The following is a 16,649-nucleotide window of genomic DNA, read 5'->3' on the forward strand; positions in this document are numbered from 1 at the left end:
ACTGCTGTGTAACTTGCATGAGGGATCTCGTAATTTCCATGAGAAACAGAATCTGATATATTTTTCTGGATGACTGTTTATAGCTATGATCAAATCCTTTGTAATAGCTCCTCAAGCATTTTTATGTTTATATGAATCCTGATTTTTCGTATTTTTTCTAAACTTTCCTCCTCTGTTACCTTTTTTCCAGTATTTGGCAGTGGACCTGAAGTATTTTCAGCTACTCCTAATAAATAATGCATTTTGCATGAAAGTCAGTGTCTTCAAATTTATTCTTTAAACTGCAAAATTTTTGTTCAGTTTTTGATACTTTGAGTAGATTTGGTGGCATAAGCAATTTTTGATCTTTATGATTGGGGAAATCCCTGAAGATTACTGCTCCTCCCAAAAGAACCTTGTGTTTTGAAGAACCGTGGGACGATGTAGGAATAATTAAAAAAAAGTCTATTCACTATAGCTACTTCAATAAAATAAATTACTTTCAAAGTTTCTTTTGATTACCTTTGCATGTCTTGTAGAAGAACACAACTCTTTCGTCTTAGTAACTTTAAAGAATACTTGAATTTTATCTGTTTTTATTGTTTAAGTATATGCTACTTACTACCTGCTTATTGTGGAGCTGACACTGACGTGATGCATTAAGTCAAATATATTCATGGATGGGTGTTTACTGATGGATTAACTACTCACCACTTCTTTGTGCTGTTGATAAGTAGCTCTCAAATTCAGGATAGGCAGAACAAGAAACAATTGCTTTGCAAAATCTGAAAATTAAGAACCAGGACAAAGACAGCCAGTGTACTTCTGAAAATTATCACTAGCTTTCCAGATGTTTTAGATCTGGGAAAGCCATGCTTCTCTAAGCTCTTTCTCCATTCCCCTTGCTCTTGAAGATGCTGGTATCGTGTGATACGTTGGCATAACAAGAACTTGATTCTTCTCCTTTTATGGTTTTAGTTAGGAATTAATTCACGTATCAAGAAGTAGGTGTAGTGGTTAGGATCTGTTAGTTGAGCAGAGGCACCAAGGAGGAAATTAGTGACTGAAGCCACACCCCAAGTAGCCTAAAAGTCCCTTGTGGTCTCAAGGGAGGTGGCGTGTTGTCAAGGCTTTTGGCAGAGCTGTAAATCTGGCTCCTGATGTTCACTGTTCAACCTCCAACACCCTCCTACATGAAGATGGTGATGGAAACAGTCTGTATCTGAGTCAGAATATGCTGCTAGTTACTGCTTTTAGCATATGCACCAACCTGGCAGAGGGCCTGTTATGCTCTTAGTATTTAGTTAGTGTATGTCTCCTTCTCCCAGACCCCTTCAGTGGCACATGTAAATAAAAAATGCTTTGGCATTTCAGACAAAGGGAGTCAGAAGATTCTGTAAGAAAAATTAAATTGAGATTTCAAGTTAAAATACTAGTTTTGTGTTGTTCTTTAAAAACAAAATGGCATGTTTTCCAGCCATGAACACACACACACCACCAGATTTCCACAGATTTTATGCTCCCAGTTTGAAATACTATGCATGTGTAACTATTTATTCATTTACTCTGAAATATTGAGTTCAGCTCTAAGTGGCATTAAATCTTGTTCTACAGCTACTCTGAAGGGCGCTCAGGATGAATTAAACAAGAAAGCACTTCAGACTTTGGAGAGGTGAGTAGGAATCTGGCAGTTTCTTGCACTGTGTATTTCTTTGGATGAATTCAGAGTTATTGTCCTTTTTAATGTGTTAGGTTTTTTTTTTCTTCTGTTCAAATCTTCCTTGCCTGAAAGTTTAAAAACAGTTCAGTAGATACGAGCAATAGTCTGTCAAAACTGTTCCTGTGATGGCTAAATGCAGTGATTATTTGACTGAATATCCAAGGTACGAGTACCTGTTCTGCCACTAGACAGAAATAGCCTTAGCCCCAAATTAACTGCAGTAAGAGCTACGGTGCTGGGAGATACAACTTCCTTATGCGGTACCAGGAGGCAAATGTGCAAAGCTCATTTTATCTCCCTTCCTGTGTGAAGCAGGCTTAAGCTCCTGTTTTCCTCATGGTAGGGAAGTGCTATCACCACTACACCTAGGCTGCTGTGGGGAGACCTGGCTTACCAAGGAGGGGGTGATTGCTGTACCAATGAGCGTTTATATGAGCTGTTGTGTGAAAAAGGGGCTATGGAGTTAGTGGTACAAAGCAGCCACCACTCACCAGTTCTTTACCACAGTATTTTGTGGGGAGTCTGATCCAAAGTCTCAGCCCTGAAAGTATCTGCAAGTTAAACTCCTCTGCAATTATGGTTACCTCAGGTAAAACTGTTCGTGTTAAAAACCTTTTTTGTTAGTTCTGTTAAGAGAGGTGAGGTGTGAGCTTCCTGACCCTGCTACAACTAAACACCACCTAAAACACATTAGGTGGTGTTTGGGTGGTTAGTGATATAAACGTAGATGACTACAGACTTAACTAAATGGAAGCTTATATGGTCTAAGTCTTGGGCTGAAGTATCTAATTCTGGGTTTAGTGTGTAAATGTGTTACAAAAGTGAAAAAAAATTGGGACCTATGTTATCTCAAAAGTGCATGTGACAGGTTGAACATGGTTGAACAGGACCTTAGCTGTTTTTCTGATGCTGAGCAAGGAGTCCAGCATGTTTGCCTTGCACTGGTTTTACAGTCATTGCAAGAGCAAGTAGTAAGCTGAAACCACAGATGTAATTGTGGATATTTACCTTATGGAAATCTGAAAAATGGAATTTTAAAAAGCTGTATATTCAGTCGCTTTTTAAATCATGAATATACTTGAAGTATACTAGATTGTGTACTCCAGTGTAATACTTTCAATACTGCCCAATTTTGATGTAATTGTGGAGCACCAGTGTTTATCGTTATCCTTTGACCTTTCCCACTGGCTGTGGCTTGTTTTCATGGTATCTTAACTGTAGCTAGGAAGCAGACAAAACCTCTAGCCAAACATTAGATACTCAAACCTCAGCCAACAGGGGTGATGTGGTAGGGAGCTGTATCTTCCTGAATGCCTGAGTTTGGTTTGTTTCTTTTCTTTTCACCTCTTCCTTGTTTTTTCCACCTGTTTTTAAAGTACCTGTACAATCTCTCAGGCCATGGTTTGTCTTGTAGTTGTCTTTTATAAGTGGTCTTTGCAGCTGGAAGATTAGATGAGATATTTTTTCTCATACATTTTGAGGAAACTTAAAGTAACAACCCTTTGTTTCTTTCCAAAAGCACTATTAATCTCCAGTACACCCATGTGAACTTTCCTCTGTTATTTGTTGTTGGAGAGGCTACTGAAGGTTTTGCAAGTGCCCTTTGCTAAAGATGTAGCTCACTCTGCTCCAACAGCTTAGAGTAAAGCTGGGTTCTATCTTGTGGAGTCTTGTTATTTGGTTTGGGGTGTTTTTTGTTTTGCCTTTGTTTCTGGATTTTGGGTTATTTTGTGTTTTGGTTTAGTTTTTTTCAATGAAGTTAGAAATTAACAACTTGTCTGTGCTAATTGCGCCTTGATGGCTTTGACATTGCTTCAGAATCCTTGAGTGCTACTTTGACTTGCAGAGTTACAGGACACATTCAGTCCGTATTAAATTAGTTCATTCTACATCAATTAGTTATAAAAGTCAGCTGCAACAGCTTCTTCCTCACAAGCTAAGATGGCACTTGAGAGGTGGCTGCCATTAAAATGCTGTATGGTGTGTTCCCTGAAGTAATTCTTTTATTTTTGTTTGTGTATTTGTTTCTTATTAGCAAATGAATAGTTTTGGTAGTGTTTTTAACCTCCGGCCTTGTCAGCCTGTCATTTCTCTCTCATAAGCACATTAATTGTGCTCTCTTTGTGCAGTGTGATACAGGTGCAGGCTTCCCTGGTGTCCTGGAACACAGGCCAGAAAGAGGTCAGCGATGTCAGTTGGCTAAAAGGGACCTTCCTCTTTCCCCATCTTTCCCATGTGACATGACTTCTCTGTGCCACAGAACTGGGAATTAGCACTATGGATCAAGAAGGGGACAGTTCACTGGTCCCTGGACTGGGCTGCTGTCTGGCATGAGCAAGTGCCCCGTATTGTTCTTAGTTAGGTCATCAAAACTTCATCTTCACATTGCTTTGGTTAATGGATTCTCCCCTGGCTAGGAAGCTCAGACTGCAGTTTCATCCTCAGCATAGTCTGAGAGGGACAGTTCTCTACCTGGTTGCCCATCCCTGGTCCCTGCCTTGCACAGGCCTGTTTGATGGGCCTCCACTCCTGGTTCTAGAGGCACTGCAGCCTTCACTAGCCAAGGGATCACTGCAGTGCACCCTGTTGCCCACTGTGGACTAGAAGGTGGTGTCTAAGAGATCCAAGCTTGACAAGTAAGGGCCTTGGCTTTGGTCTAGGCTCAGCTACAGCCATCAAATCCTCATTCCTCCCTCAGTGTCTTCCCTTTTCAAATTAGGAGACTGCTGTTAACAATTAGACTAGAAGCTGCAGGGTAGAGGATGTTTTGTGTTGTTTGAGCACCAGTTCACATCATGGGCTCCTGATGTTTAGTCCTCTATGTAGTCACAATAATAGCAGAAACAATTTTTACTTTTCAGTGCTCACCTAACCCTCTACTACTTTTTTAAAAGTGACTATATAGAAACAAGTTGGACAACGATCTCTTCACCTCAATTACTTAAAACAGTACATTAATGGATCTGTAATGACTTAAGAGCTACTCACTCTGTATCAGTTATCTAAGTTCCAAAACATTGTGGCATTTAATGAAGGAGCATGTAAGTTGCATAACATCCTGGCAGTTGTGTTTCTCATGCTTTTAGATTAGATCTTAGGAAGAACTTCTTCAGTACGAGGATGGCAAGACTTTGGAATAAATTGCCCAGAGATGCTGTGGCTGCCCCCTCCCTGGGGCTGTTCAAGGCCAAGTTGGACGGAGCCTTGAGTAGCCTGATCTAGTTGAGAGGCGTCCCTGCCCGTGACAGGGAGGTTGGACTAGATGATCTCTAAGGTCCCTTCCAGCCGATGCCATTCTATGATTCTATGCTTGTTCCTGTGAGCCTGGGTTAGCCGAGCCAGCACTGATCTACTTTTTGTCTAGTTTCAGTGTGCTCTCCTGTTACTGAGCTAGTTTTCTGTAGGAGAGGAATGGGTTTTGTTCTGCGTTAGTGTGTAACTCATGGCAAAGGAGTTCTGCAAAGTACAATCTAATGGTCACTTTTCTTTTTGTATTGTGTGGCTGTCCTTAAAGAGCACGTGACTTGGCCCCAGAAGATCACCAAATCATCCTCTACCTATCGCTGCAGCTGGCTCTTGTCAGACAGGTATGTGCAAAAATTGGCAACCACTGAGTCATGAGAGGGTGAGAGGACAGTCTGCTTGAACGAGACCCAGACTCGCTTCCTTTCTATGTTGTAATTGATAACACGCAATCAGAATATATTTGTGTAGATTTCTTTTTATTACTATTTTTAAAATAATAATTGTACAGCATGTGGAATGACATTCCCCAGGGCATGCATTCAGCTCTAACTCCTAAGCAGTGCTGTTCCCACTTGGAGCAACTTTGTCTGTGTGGGGCGAGTGAGATGTTTATTCCTGTTCCCTGGGTATCATGCTGTGTCCTGCTGCAGGCTGCTCCGAAGGCTCTCTCATTACTGCCTGGTTCTGTATCACAGCAGATTGCACGCTCTCTGCGCTGAGGATTGGTTTATTCCATACTTAGGCACATTGGGCTTCGCCGGGTGCTGGAGCTCTGCAGCAAGTGGGATTAGTTGGTATTTGAATGCTGCTGCAGGTGTTAACTCGTAAAAATTGAGCTGATCAGACAATACACTGCACTGCCTTTCAGAAAAAAAAAATCAAAACATTTGGGCTATGTTTTATTTTTCTGTCCCTTCTTTCAGTAATTGGAATGTGTTTCATTTCTCTGTCCCTTCTGTTCAAAAGCCAAAATCTTTGTTGGAGCTGCCCTGATTTTTTTAAAATGCTTCTCTAGCTAGATTTGAAATTTCATCATCATAGTTTCCTTCTTTGGCATGCTTTCTGCTTGCTGCAGTTTTCTCTCCTTAGTCCACACTACAGAATCAAACGGTTGGATCCTTCTTACTTTCCTGAGCTGATTAGGGGAGCTGAGTGTTCATTAGGTTAAACTAATTGTTCCAAGAGAGCACAATCTTGATAATGTCACTTCTGTAACCCTTTCACAATGAGAGCGCTGTTTTGTGAGGAAGCCTGCAATAAGAAAGGATAATTAAAATGGCTTATTCAACTTTCTCATCTGCCTACTGGCTGCTTTATGATGCCATTTGCTAAGGGTCTTTCATTAAAAAATATCCAGCTACCTTTCTTTCTCTCACAGCTTTTGCTTCTTAGGGAGGTTATCTGATCTGCTGCTTCTGCTTCTTGCCATGAGTAAAAGCATTACAGCTTTTCAGCTGCTATTGTTAAAGTCAAGATTTCTGTGGTCATTGATTCTTTGTCGATTTTACTGTTACTGGTCCACTGCATTTTAACTCATTACCCTGTCTTTTTCTCCAGTTATAGCCTGTCTCTACAGTGCTGTCTCTTTTGATCATTTCTCTTCCCTCCTGTTCTTTCCATTCAGTCTCTTGTCCTTATGTTCACTTTCTCTTTTGTCTACCTCACCTGTGTATTTTCATCCTTTATGTTCTGCCAGTCACCTCTACCACCACAGATGGGCAATCTAAGTGTGTTATGTAGTGCCAGCCTGACCCTGGCGATGCTGCTCCTGCTCTTCTCTGTCTAGTGAGATATAAATCTTTAACGCCTGCTTGGAGAGAGAGGAGATACCTGAGACATCTTTATTTTTAGACTGCTGTAAAATTTCATACTCTTCTTTTGCCAGTTTACTTAATGATAAACATTTGGTAATGCATTTTTAATATCTTTAATTATTTTAAGTATCTAATATATTCTCTTTCTGATTAACTGAAAGTTAAATGATACCTTTTTTTGATAGATTGCATTAACCATTGAATGTCAGAGTTAGGGCTTTCACCAGGCAATGCTACAGTAGCAACAAATCAGACCATTCCTACACAATAGGTTATAATACAATACCTGAATGTTATTCTCAACAAATAGGCCTTTTTGTTTCCATAGTCAAGGTCAATAAATGAGGTAACCTTACCCAACACTGAAAAATCTAGGTATCAGCTTGTGTAGATAAAAGAGCGTTTTCATGGAGCAAAGCAAGAGAGGCAGCCATTGGGTAGAGTGCCAAGCAAAGCTGAGGCAATTCATCTTCCTTGGAAGACTCTATAAAATATTTCCCATAGCACGTGTCTCTGTCAGCACTGGGAAAGGGGAAATGGAAAAACATAAGCTTCCTTATGAGACGTGATGAGAACATGACAAGAAGAGGAATGGTTATAAAAGGTTTTCATAGAGCTGGCAGTTGAAAACCACCAGCAACCAAAGTGGATAATGACATTGATGTGTTTCATGCTTGTGTTTGTGCATGTGGCTCTGTGTCTTAAAGATGACTCCTGTAACTCCTGAAAGGTCTACATCAGCCCACCACATTTTAGGGTGGATTTTTCAGCAAAATACAGAGTTAGAATATCCTCTTCTGTAAGGGAGGGAGTCTCAGTCTGGTTTTCCCCCAAAGCTGAAGTGCCAGAAGGCCAAGGTCAGTATTTGCTGTGGTGGTTGTTTCCACCTGTGGCACCTGGCTGGCGGCTGGCCAAGCTGATCACCAAATGAGACTTGTAGCTCCCAAGTTGGGGAGGCTGGTTCAGCTGCTGTTTCTGTTTCTGTGGTAACAGCATTTGGATCAGCAAAAACAAGGTGGAATGAACATTTTAAAGCTCACTGATTTTAATGCCTTGCCTTGTTTTTTAGCAGCCCAGTTTCTATGGAGATGACTCGAGAGAGTCAGTGCTGTTGGTAATTTTAAGTGCTGGTTCCTTTCTCTTTTTGGGAGTGGTGTTGTTTTTGACCTTGAATACCATGTAAATCAGTATTGGATATATAAAAACAACATATGGGGGTTTCATACCACTTTTATACTTGATTTGATTTGACCTTTCTTTGCATGAAAATAGGAAGGGGAAGACAGCCAGGGGCCAGCAGCTGAGAATTAGAGGTCTTGCTTATCAGTTTCATCTGTGGGCTGCCAAGAGACCTGAAGTTTCAAGTGGCAATAGCCAAAAAACACCTACCGCCTTCCAGAGTGTCTGGGTGTAAAAATAAGATAAACATCAGTTAAGGAAATATTTTTTCCACAGTTTTTATTCTGGTTTCAAGAAGGCAAGGCTGCTGTCTTTTCTTTGCCCCTAAAGGGGAGCTGTTTTAGTCAGTGCTTCTTTCAGTGACTGCTGGATGTGGATAATTCTGGTCTGTATTTCTTCCAGCCAAGTTAGTGCCTCCTCTGCTGAACGGCAACACGCTGCTTTTCTATCTAGAATTTTTCCAGTGATCAAAACCAGCTTGTAGGAAGATTTAAGTGTAACTTAACTTACAGGTATGTCCGTGCCTGTTCCCTGAAGTTCTGATGGACTGTAACAAATTTGTTTTCAAAGGATGCTCTTGCCAGTCAGTAAAGCTTTCTCCTTTCTCTAATCTTTATACTATAAAAAGAAATGGAGAGGATAGTTTTAATGGTACATTAACTGTAACTCACATATGATGTGAAATCATAAGGCCTGAAAATTCCTATTATGGGATACTGTTTCATTTACCATTCTAAAATGTGCAAATACATCCTCCTCTTGGGAATCACTTTTAGCATTCAAACTGTTTTCCTTTTTATCACTACAGTTGTAACTTCCAGCATTGTTTTTAAGGAAGCATGTAGCATTATTGAAATAAATTCTCTTGTATAAGAGGCAGCCTAAACAATCCATATTGTGTCATTATTTTGGTAGTGCCCCAAGGTGCTGTTTCTGGCTTACTGCAGTATCTTTCCTTCCTCATCAGTGTGATCTGAATATACCTGTGTACCGGGCAGGACACATGTGGCATACTTACCAAGAGAAAGATGAATCAGAAAAGGGTAGCATCTTCTAATTGCAAGCCTCACTTGGTCTTGCAGTCCAGCTGAAGTAAGACTACTTTTAAAGTGCAGCATTTGCAGCCCTGAAGTTTCAGGGTGCCATCTGGGCTGCCAGTTTCCATCTTTCTCATATTACTTAGTTATTTAACTAAATAAGCTGTGACATCTGTCAATAGATCGCTGATCTCTGCTTTTCAAAAGAAATTTGTTGACTGCTGCCAAATATCTTGCTTTTGTCATTCTAGAAATTTAGTTTGTATTGTGTTATATCTGTTCTGTTGCAGGCTGTTTTATATAATGCTTCCCATAAAAGAATAGTCTCTTCATGTTATTACAGGTTATTTTTTCCTATCTGTGTTTCGTCCACTGTTTGTAATTATGTGGCAGTACTGTGTAGGCTACTAGTGGTGTGACAACACTAAGGTATCTTTTTGGGCTTGAGTTGAACAATGAGGTGCCAGGGAATCATTATTAACTTCCGAGATCAGCCATTGCCTGTGACTCTGATGGTGCTAGAGGGAAGCGCTGAACTGAGATGTAACTATTGCAAGACCTAAACTACAGAACGGGGGAGAACTATTTTAGATTATATCTATTTCAACAGGATGTGACTGCCTATTCACCTGGCACAGGTTTGCAGGAGGAACCACAACTGACTTCTGTGCTGCTTTATTTTCTGTATATTGCAATAGAGTCAGAGAGCCTCTTTGATAGTTGGCCTCTGTTAGAGGTATGAATTTGCAGTTGTGTCATTTGCACATATAAAGCAAAATCTCAGACTTGGTTTCCACATTCACATGAAAGTAAGGTCAAGTATCCTTACGATTTTGAAGTCCCTCAGTAAAGACACGAGTTGCAAGTATTACTGTTTGATTCATAGTAGCGCCTTTGCAGGTCTTTGAATGGAATCCAAATAGTTGAGTTAGGAGCGGACCTCTGAAGATCACCCAGTTTAATCCCTGCTTAAAGCAGGGTCAGCTAGAACAGGTTGCTCAGACCCCTGCAGTTTGGTATGCAGATTTTATTTATTTTTTTTTCTAATGAATTTATTTTTCCCTAAACTTGCCATTTATTTATGACTACTCATACAGGTCTGTGACAGGGGAATAGAAAAAATAAGAGGTGTTCATAGCTTTGAGTCTGGGAAGTCTTGATAGCAACTTTGAGCAAGTCAGATTTATATACCTCTGCTATACCTACTGAAAAACTTTGTGGATGGGCAGATCCAGGCCCACCACAGTCTCATACCTGTTGTCCTGGTTCCAAGTTGCTTGTCATTGCCAGTGTTCTTACACTGTAAGAAAATGTGTCGTAGTAAGCTGCTGAGGGGACACTGGTGATTTAAGCCAATGTGTTTAGCTTTGCAGTAGACTATAATAACACATGTGGTTAAATGAACTCCACTGACAAGCAGTAATTCATTAAAGCTGAGCAACTCAGTCATATATCCCAACCTGAATTTAAGCCAGGCCATTCAGCAGTTTTGAAGCTGTGGGCCAGATGCCAGTTTGGGGTTATGTGTGTGGAGCAGTTGCACACAGTCACCAGTAATAGAGTAGTTAAGTACTTTGGCTTGCATTTGTGCAGTAAGAGTGAAATGTCACTGGGACGTTAGGATGAGGTTATTCCACAAACAGAAAATGTACCGTGTTCCCAGAAGTATACCTGGGATATACATAATGGGCATCCTCTGTTGTAACCACAGGCAGTGTAATTGTTGCTTTCCTTAATTATGTGCTACAGTTTTCCTGAGTGATCTGTGGAGGCAGTGGGAATTTCACACTGATAGTATGCCAAGGCAGGAGAATGTCTTCAGAGATTTGTTAGGTGGGAAGTTCTTGTAGTAGGAAAGAAAGAACTATGTTCTCTATCCCTTAAGGGAAGGAGAAGGAAAATGTATATGAGGAAAAGAAATTATGCTTTTTTGTATGCTTGGTTTTTTGCAGGGCCAAACACAGTTCTGCAATAATTTAAGTAACAGTAATTTCAAGCACTAGGAATCTTAAAGAAAACCCTCCATATAAAACTTACTGATAGCCAAAGGAAAGAAAATTTACTAAAGTCCACTTGCGAACAGATAGCCTAAAATACAGTTTTGGATCACAAGGAACATGTGATATACCTGCATTTACTATAGATGTTAAGCTTTCTACCAAGTGAGATTTGATTCTAATGACGTGCTGCTGCTGTGTCAGGACTGCTCTTTAGATTGCTGCCTGCAAAATTCTTTCTTTTTCTGTCAGTGTTTTGAATCTTGACTCTCTTACATTTCAGCATTCAAACTTAAGTTTTATATTCTTGATCAAAGTCATGAAAAGCCTTGTATAGCCATCACGAGAGACAAAATGCAGCAGAGATGTGTAATGCTTCCTCCCTCCCCCGATAAAGTCAGCCACCCATCACGGAAAGTGGAGTTGAGAATTAGGCCTCTGTAGTGGAGCTGTTTACAGCATAGAAGCACCATGCCAAAGTGAAAGGGGTGTGATTGGATCAGGTCTGCTGCTCCGGTTTATAAGCAGTGATTTAGTAATGCTGCAGACTTTCTCTAGAACGTGTGGGGTTTTTCAAGCCGTGCAGTCTGTTAATTTTGGCAAACTGTTCAGATAGTAGAGGTATTTCTCACAGGTGCCTAAGTAGGATTTCTTCAGAATTTCTAGGGACTGTATTTGTTTTTACTTTGGGGGTGTAATGTAGGATTGAAGGAGAAATGTGTTCTTTTTTTATTTCTACTCTGTTTCCTCTTCAGATTTCTGATGCTATAGAACATCTTCAAGAAGCACTGCAGCTATGCAAAGATGACATGAATTCACTTCATTTACTGGCCCTCCTCTTTTCAGCTCAGAAGCACTATCAGCATGCACTGGATGTGATCAACATGGCTGTTGATGAATACCCAGAAAGCTTTAGGTAAGAGTTACTGCATGACACGGTACATCCAGTCAGGAACAATCTGTTCACTGGCTCTGTTGTCCTCAGTTATACACAAGAAGCCTGTTAAATAAGGTGTGCTACTGGTGTGTCACTCTCCTTCTGTGTGTACTGTGAAGCTAAAATTTGTGAGGCTTAGGGTATTCTTTTCATTGTCTGTCTTCATGGTCTTTCTGCTTTTAAAACTAATCCTTGCTCTTGTTTGCTTTTCCAGTACTTGTGTTTCTGTATTGTGCTGGTGGTGTTTTCTCCCTGTACTTTTTTGTATGTCTCCTTACGTGTGGAGAAACGAGTAAGAAACAACTATGGTGTCTCTCTGTATCACAAGTAATTTTATATTTGGTAAACTTGCTGGTTAATGACAAATATTGACCATTCTTTAGATGCTCATGTATGACACAGCTTGCTGCAATAACACAGTGGGGAAAAACAATTGGTTGAAAACTGTAATAATGTGTAGACAAAAGGATAGTTTGGCTGTATATGAGGAACTAAGGCTGTCAGTGCACATCTTTGAGAACAAAGTGAAAATCAGTAATGGAAAGGCTTTTAATATGGAGCCAGTATCTCTTCAGGGTGTGAACATGGGTATGATTGAAACAGGAGATACTCCAGTGGCTGCTAAATTGCGTTTTGTGGTTTGAAAGTAATAAGCATAGCAAAAAACCCACTTTTGTACAGTCAAAGTCTGCATCATACAGTTAAAGGTCAGATGTTCATTGAGCATTACAAACACTCAAAGATAAATGAGATAGAGGTGGAAGAGGAAGAAGAAACTAGTTGGTTGTGAGGAATAAAGTATTCACCAATACGGGTCCATCAAGTCCTGGATCTTTCCTCAAGCACTTACTGACAATTTAAGTTCCAGGGGAGGACAAAACAATGAAAACATTGTGTGCAAAGTATCTCGGAGGACTGCTGGGTGGGTTCCTGTGTACTCTGTGGTAATCTGATTTCCCCGAAGCAGGAAAGAATATGATCTCCTTTGCTTCTGTCAGTGCCTATCTTCATGTGCAGAAAGGCCTGGAAAGGAGTAGCAGAATAGGTCATTTCTGATAGAAGCAATTAATATTGGCAGTGAAAAACACTTGTTCATTACCACTCCTAGGCACAGACTTGCTAGACTGTGTCATCTTGGAAGAACCTGTCTTTGCTGCCTGCACGTGCTGCGGTCCGTAACACAGTTGGCAGTGAGACTCATTCACCGGTACACATGCATGCAGGAGTAGGGGTTGGCTTCTTCCATCTGCTGCTGTGACTAGCCTGCCTCCAGTGTGGGTCTATCTATCTCTAACCCAGCCAGCAAGTAACTCAGGAGTGAGGGAACGGAGAAAGAGTATCAGAGTTGCAAGAGAGAGAAAAAAATACATTTTTTTAAAGCATTTCTGAAGAAAAAGAGGAATAGGAATCCAGTGAGGTGTGGGTAAGGCAAGAAGAGTAACAGAATATATCTGCAGTTTATACCAAATCTGAAAGTGTTCTGGACTTCCTAGAAGTCTGAAGTATGGTTTATTCTAGGAGGCCTTTACAGCTTTGTAAAACTTCTTTGAAGGGAGAAAGACCTGATGCTATTGTGTATCTCCAGTTGTTACTGCCTTATATAAAAATCGTAGTAAATTTTACTACTACATGGAATGACTATACAATATTTCATTTAAATAACATAGGCAAGTTCAACTGCAGGATTTTAAAGCTGTATTTAAAGTGGTTGATTGCTTTTCCTAGTTCGCATTGATATGAATCAGGCAGCTGTGTAATGTGGTGCCCAGGGGCTCCCTTCTTAATGACAGCTCTTTTTGGAAGCATAGTTTGATGGCATCTATCAAGAAAAAGATGAAAGATGCATGAAGGGACCTTAGGGCTCTGTAGATGGCAAAAAAATGTAAGCATTACCCGGAAGTATATCCTAAACAAAAGAAAGAATAATACATAAAAAATTAAGATCTTAGTTGGATCAAACTACAGATGTCTCATACTTCTTCATTGGTCTCTCACTTTATGTAACTGAGATGAGTTTGTTCCTACTTTTTTTTATTTTCACATTAAATTCTTTCATTATATATTTTAAAGAAGTAATCATTCAAGATGTGATGCAGATGATTAGTGGCTGAAGCAATTTGAAAAAATATACTGCATTGCTCATCTAACACGTAACACCCTTTGGCATGAACCCCCTAACACTGACACATGTATCTAGAAATACCCCTTTTGGAGTGTTTAAAGGTAAACATTTACTTCACATCTCAGTGATCAGTGTGGTCCATAGGGACGAGGGATACAAAAGCTAGACACTGAGTACAGTGAGAAATGAACTGGAATGTTTTTGGATCAAGCCATTGGAGAAGAATGTTGAAGAGCAGCTGGATATCCAAAAGCAGAAATTGTTCAGAAAAATGAACTGAGGAAGATCACTTCCACCTGAAAGGCGGCACATATTAACAAATGCATTACAATTCAGTCATTGAGTGACTGAATTTGAGCCCTTGGATGTACCATCAAGCAATGATGGAGGAAGACTGGATAGAAGAAGAGTGAGAACTAGTTATATTGGACATATTGCGAGATGGAATGACCCAGTAGAACAATGCCTTGAGAAGCTACAAATAAAGCAACTTTTACATGAGAGGTACCACCTGAAAAATCACTTAATCCTACAGAGGCAGACTGCCCAGGAGAAAATTTAAGAGTTTTCACATATTGTCAATGTTGGTGTGCTTTTAAAAGAAGTTAATAAATGCAGTAGCAACAGTTGGCTTTGTTACATATTTCAGAGCACTAGCTCCAGCACATTCGGGAGAGAAGGCTCCTCCCAATAGTATTGATTATCTCCCCTCCAGGTCAATGATGCTAATCACAAGCCTTTCTTAAGATGGATTGTTTTTATTTTTTCCCTACTCAAAGGTCAGCCTTTTGTGCACTGTTCTGCCTGGGACTGGCTGTCATTACCTCTCCAGGCTTGTCTTAGGGAGGGATTTTTTACATGGAAGAAACAATATTAGTGAGCACTCCTCTTGCCCTCCCAGTGATCTTCTTAAAATAATGCATTGTTTATTTAGAAAGTATTTCCCTTTTTAAAGCCTATAGTGACACCTCACAGTGCTCCATACAGAAGTACCGTATATCTGGCAGACTGGAGAAGCCACCAGAGAGCCTGTCTGACTTATTCCTTTACCTTCAGCTGGTAATATTTCCTTTTTCCTGTTTTGCTTGCGGAAAATTGACTTTGTCCTCCTGACTCACTCACTCTTCTAGAGACTATTTTGCTCTCTGGTCATCTTTTAGCTCTAATTTGTTGGCTCTTAGCATTGGAAAAAAAATTAAGGTTGCATCTAACCTGAGATTGAAAATAGGATATCAAATTTATGGATACTCTATTGCTTTATAATTGCTCCCAGACTACTTCTCAAAACCTAATCTGTTGTTTGTCAACTTTTTTTTTTGTCTCCTGGACAGCTACCCCTCAAGTTAGAACAATCCATTCTTCTAGTGTAACCTACAACAGCTCCTAACTGCTGCCCAATGTGACAGTGAATGTTTTGTAAAATGATCACATCTTTGCATCTGTAGTAGCTCTGCATGCGGCACAGGAATCGTAAGGCTCTTAAATAAATAGCTGCTAATATTCCTTCTTTTCCTAAACTACAACTCTAGTCTGCGTCTTTCAGGGCCTCAAAACTGATTTTAAAGGGAAATATCAGAAAACTTTTAGAAAGCACTACTATTCTGTACTTAAAGACCTAAAAAGAAGCAGGTGGGTCGGTGTTTTGGAGCACTGTAGCTGTCAAATGCAGATGCTTTTGTTCTACCTAGGTATTTGCTATCACAAAAGTAATTACTGTAAATGTAGCGCAAAAAAGCTCAGGAGGCCAAGAAATATTAAATGCGTATCTTGGAGACTGTCAATAAAAAAGGAAGGAATTTTCATGTGAGGAATTAATTGTGTGTGTTGTCTTGGTGTTGTTTTAGCAGAAAGGGCTTTTTTGCTACAGCCAGTCCTCTAAATACAAAGTCCTCTTTTAGATTAGAAATTGTTTATTGACACCAAATGTCCTTGACTTCATCACTTCTACATTAATTTCATTAACGACACATTAAGTAATGGTCTGGTAAGGTTTATTTGTCATAGTCTGGTGCAGACCAACTGTGGAGAGAGCTGTTCTGTGGTATATAAGGAATGTCATTTACCAGGTGCTTCCACTCACTACAAAAAACACTGATGTAAAATCAGAATCTCAAAATGCATTATTAAAGTGGTGTTTCCAGTTTGAATTCTTTTTCCATTATATGTCAGCTGTTTCTTCTATGTTGAAAATAAACTGTTGATGCCTTCTTTGAGTGATATCTCTATGGGCAGTAATGGAGCATTGTAATATTTGTAACAGCCATGAAGTAGAACTGTCTTCTTGCCTATAATCTTCAGGGGGAATAAGAAGTCAGTTTTCTCTGTCAATGGTTTGCAAACCTTTGTGTTATGCCTAGTCTATACTACAATTTTTACTTCAAGATGGTTGTACTTTCTGCCTCTCCCACCTCACACCCAGGTAATGTGGTTGTATTTTCTTACCACTTTTCTCACAAAAGTGGTGGAGGCATCACTTGGCTTTACAAGTATGGCTTTAGAGAATCTGATCAGCCTGGTTTTATACTTCCAGTTCATCATTAAGCAAAAGGCAAGGAAGCCTGGTACATCTTGTAAAAGCACATGGTGATAAAACAGTTTATTAGAATTCTCAGAATATT

General features: G+C 39.9%; 1 protein-coding gene across 1 annotated transcript in view; it reads left to right on the plus strand.

The window, feature by feature from the left end:
* Positions 1-12,553, plus strand: part of LOC104270849 (tetratricopeptide repeat protein 7A-like) — a gene marked incomplete at its 5' end in the record, with an annotated part of 79,195 nt that extends 66,642 nt beyond the window's left edge. The window contains 4 exons of the mRNA XM_009865325.1: positions 1,594-1,651; positions 5,214-5,286; positions 11,728-11,888; positions 12,370-12,553. Coding sequence (XP_009863627.1) covers positions 1,594-1,651; positions 5,214-5,286; positions 11,728-11,888; positions 12,370-12,553 — 476 coding nt within the window. The remainder of the gene's footprint in view (positions 1-1,593; positions 1,652-5,213; positions 5,287-11,727; positions 11,889-12,369) is intronic.
* Positions 12,554-16,649: the final 4,096 nt, after the last annotated feature.

The sequence above is a fragment of the Apaloderma vittatum genome, unplaced genomic scaffold (genome assembly GCF_000703405.1).
Source record: "Apaloderma vittatum isolate BGI_N311 unplaced genomic scaffold, ASM70340v1 scaffold7892, whole genome shotgun sequence".
Classification (NCBI taxonomy): domain Eukaryota; kingdom Metazoa; phylum Chordata; class Aves; order Trogoniformes; family Trogonidae; genus Apaloderma; species Apaloderma vittatum.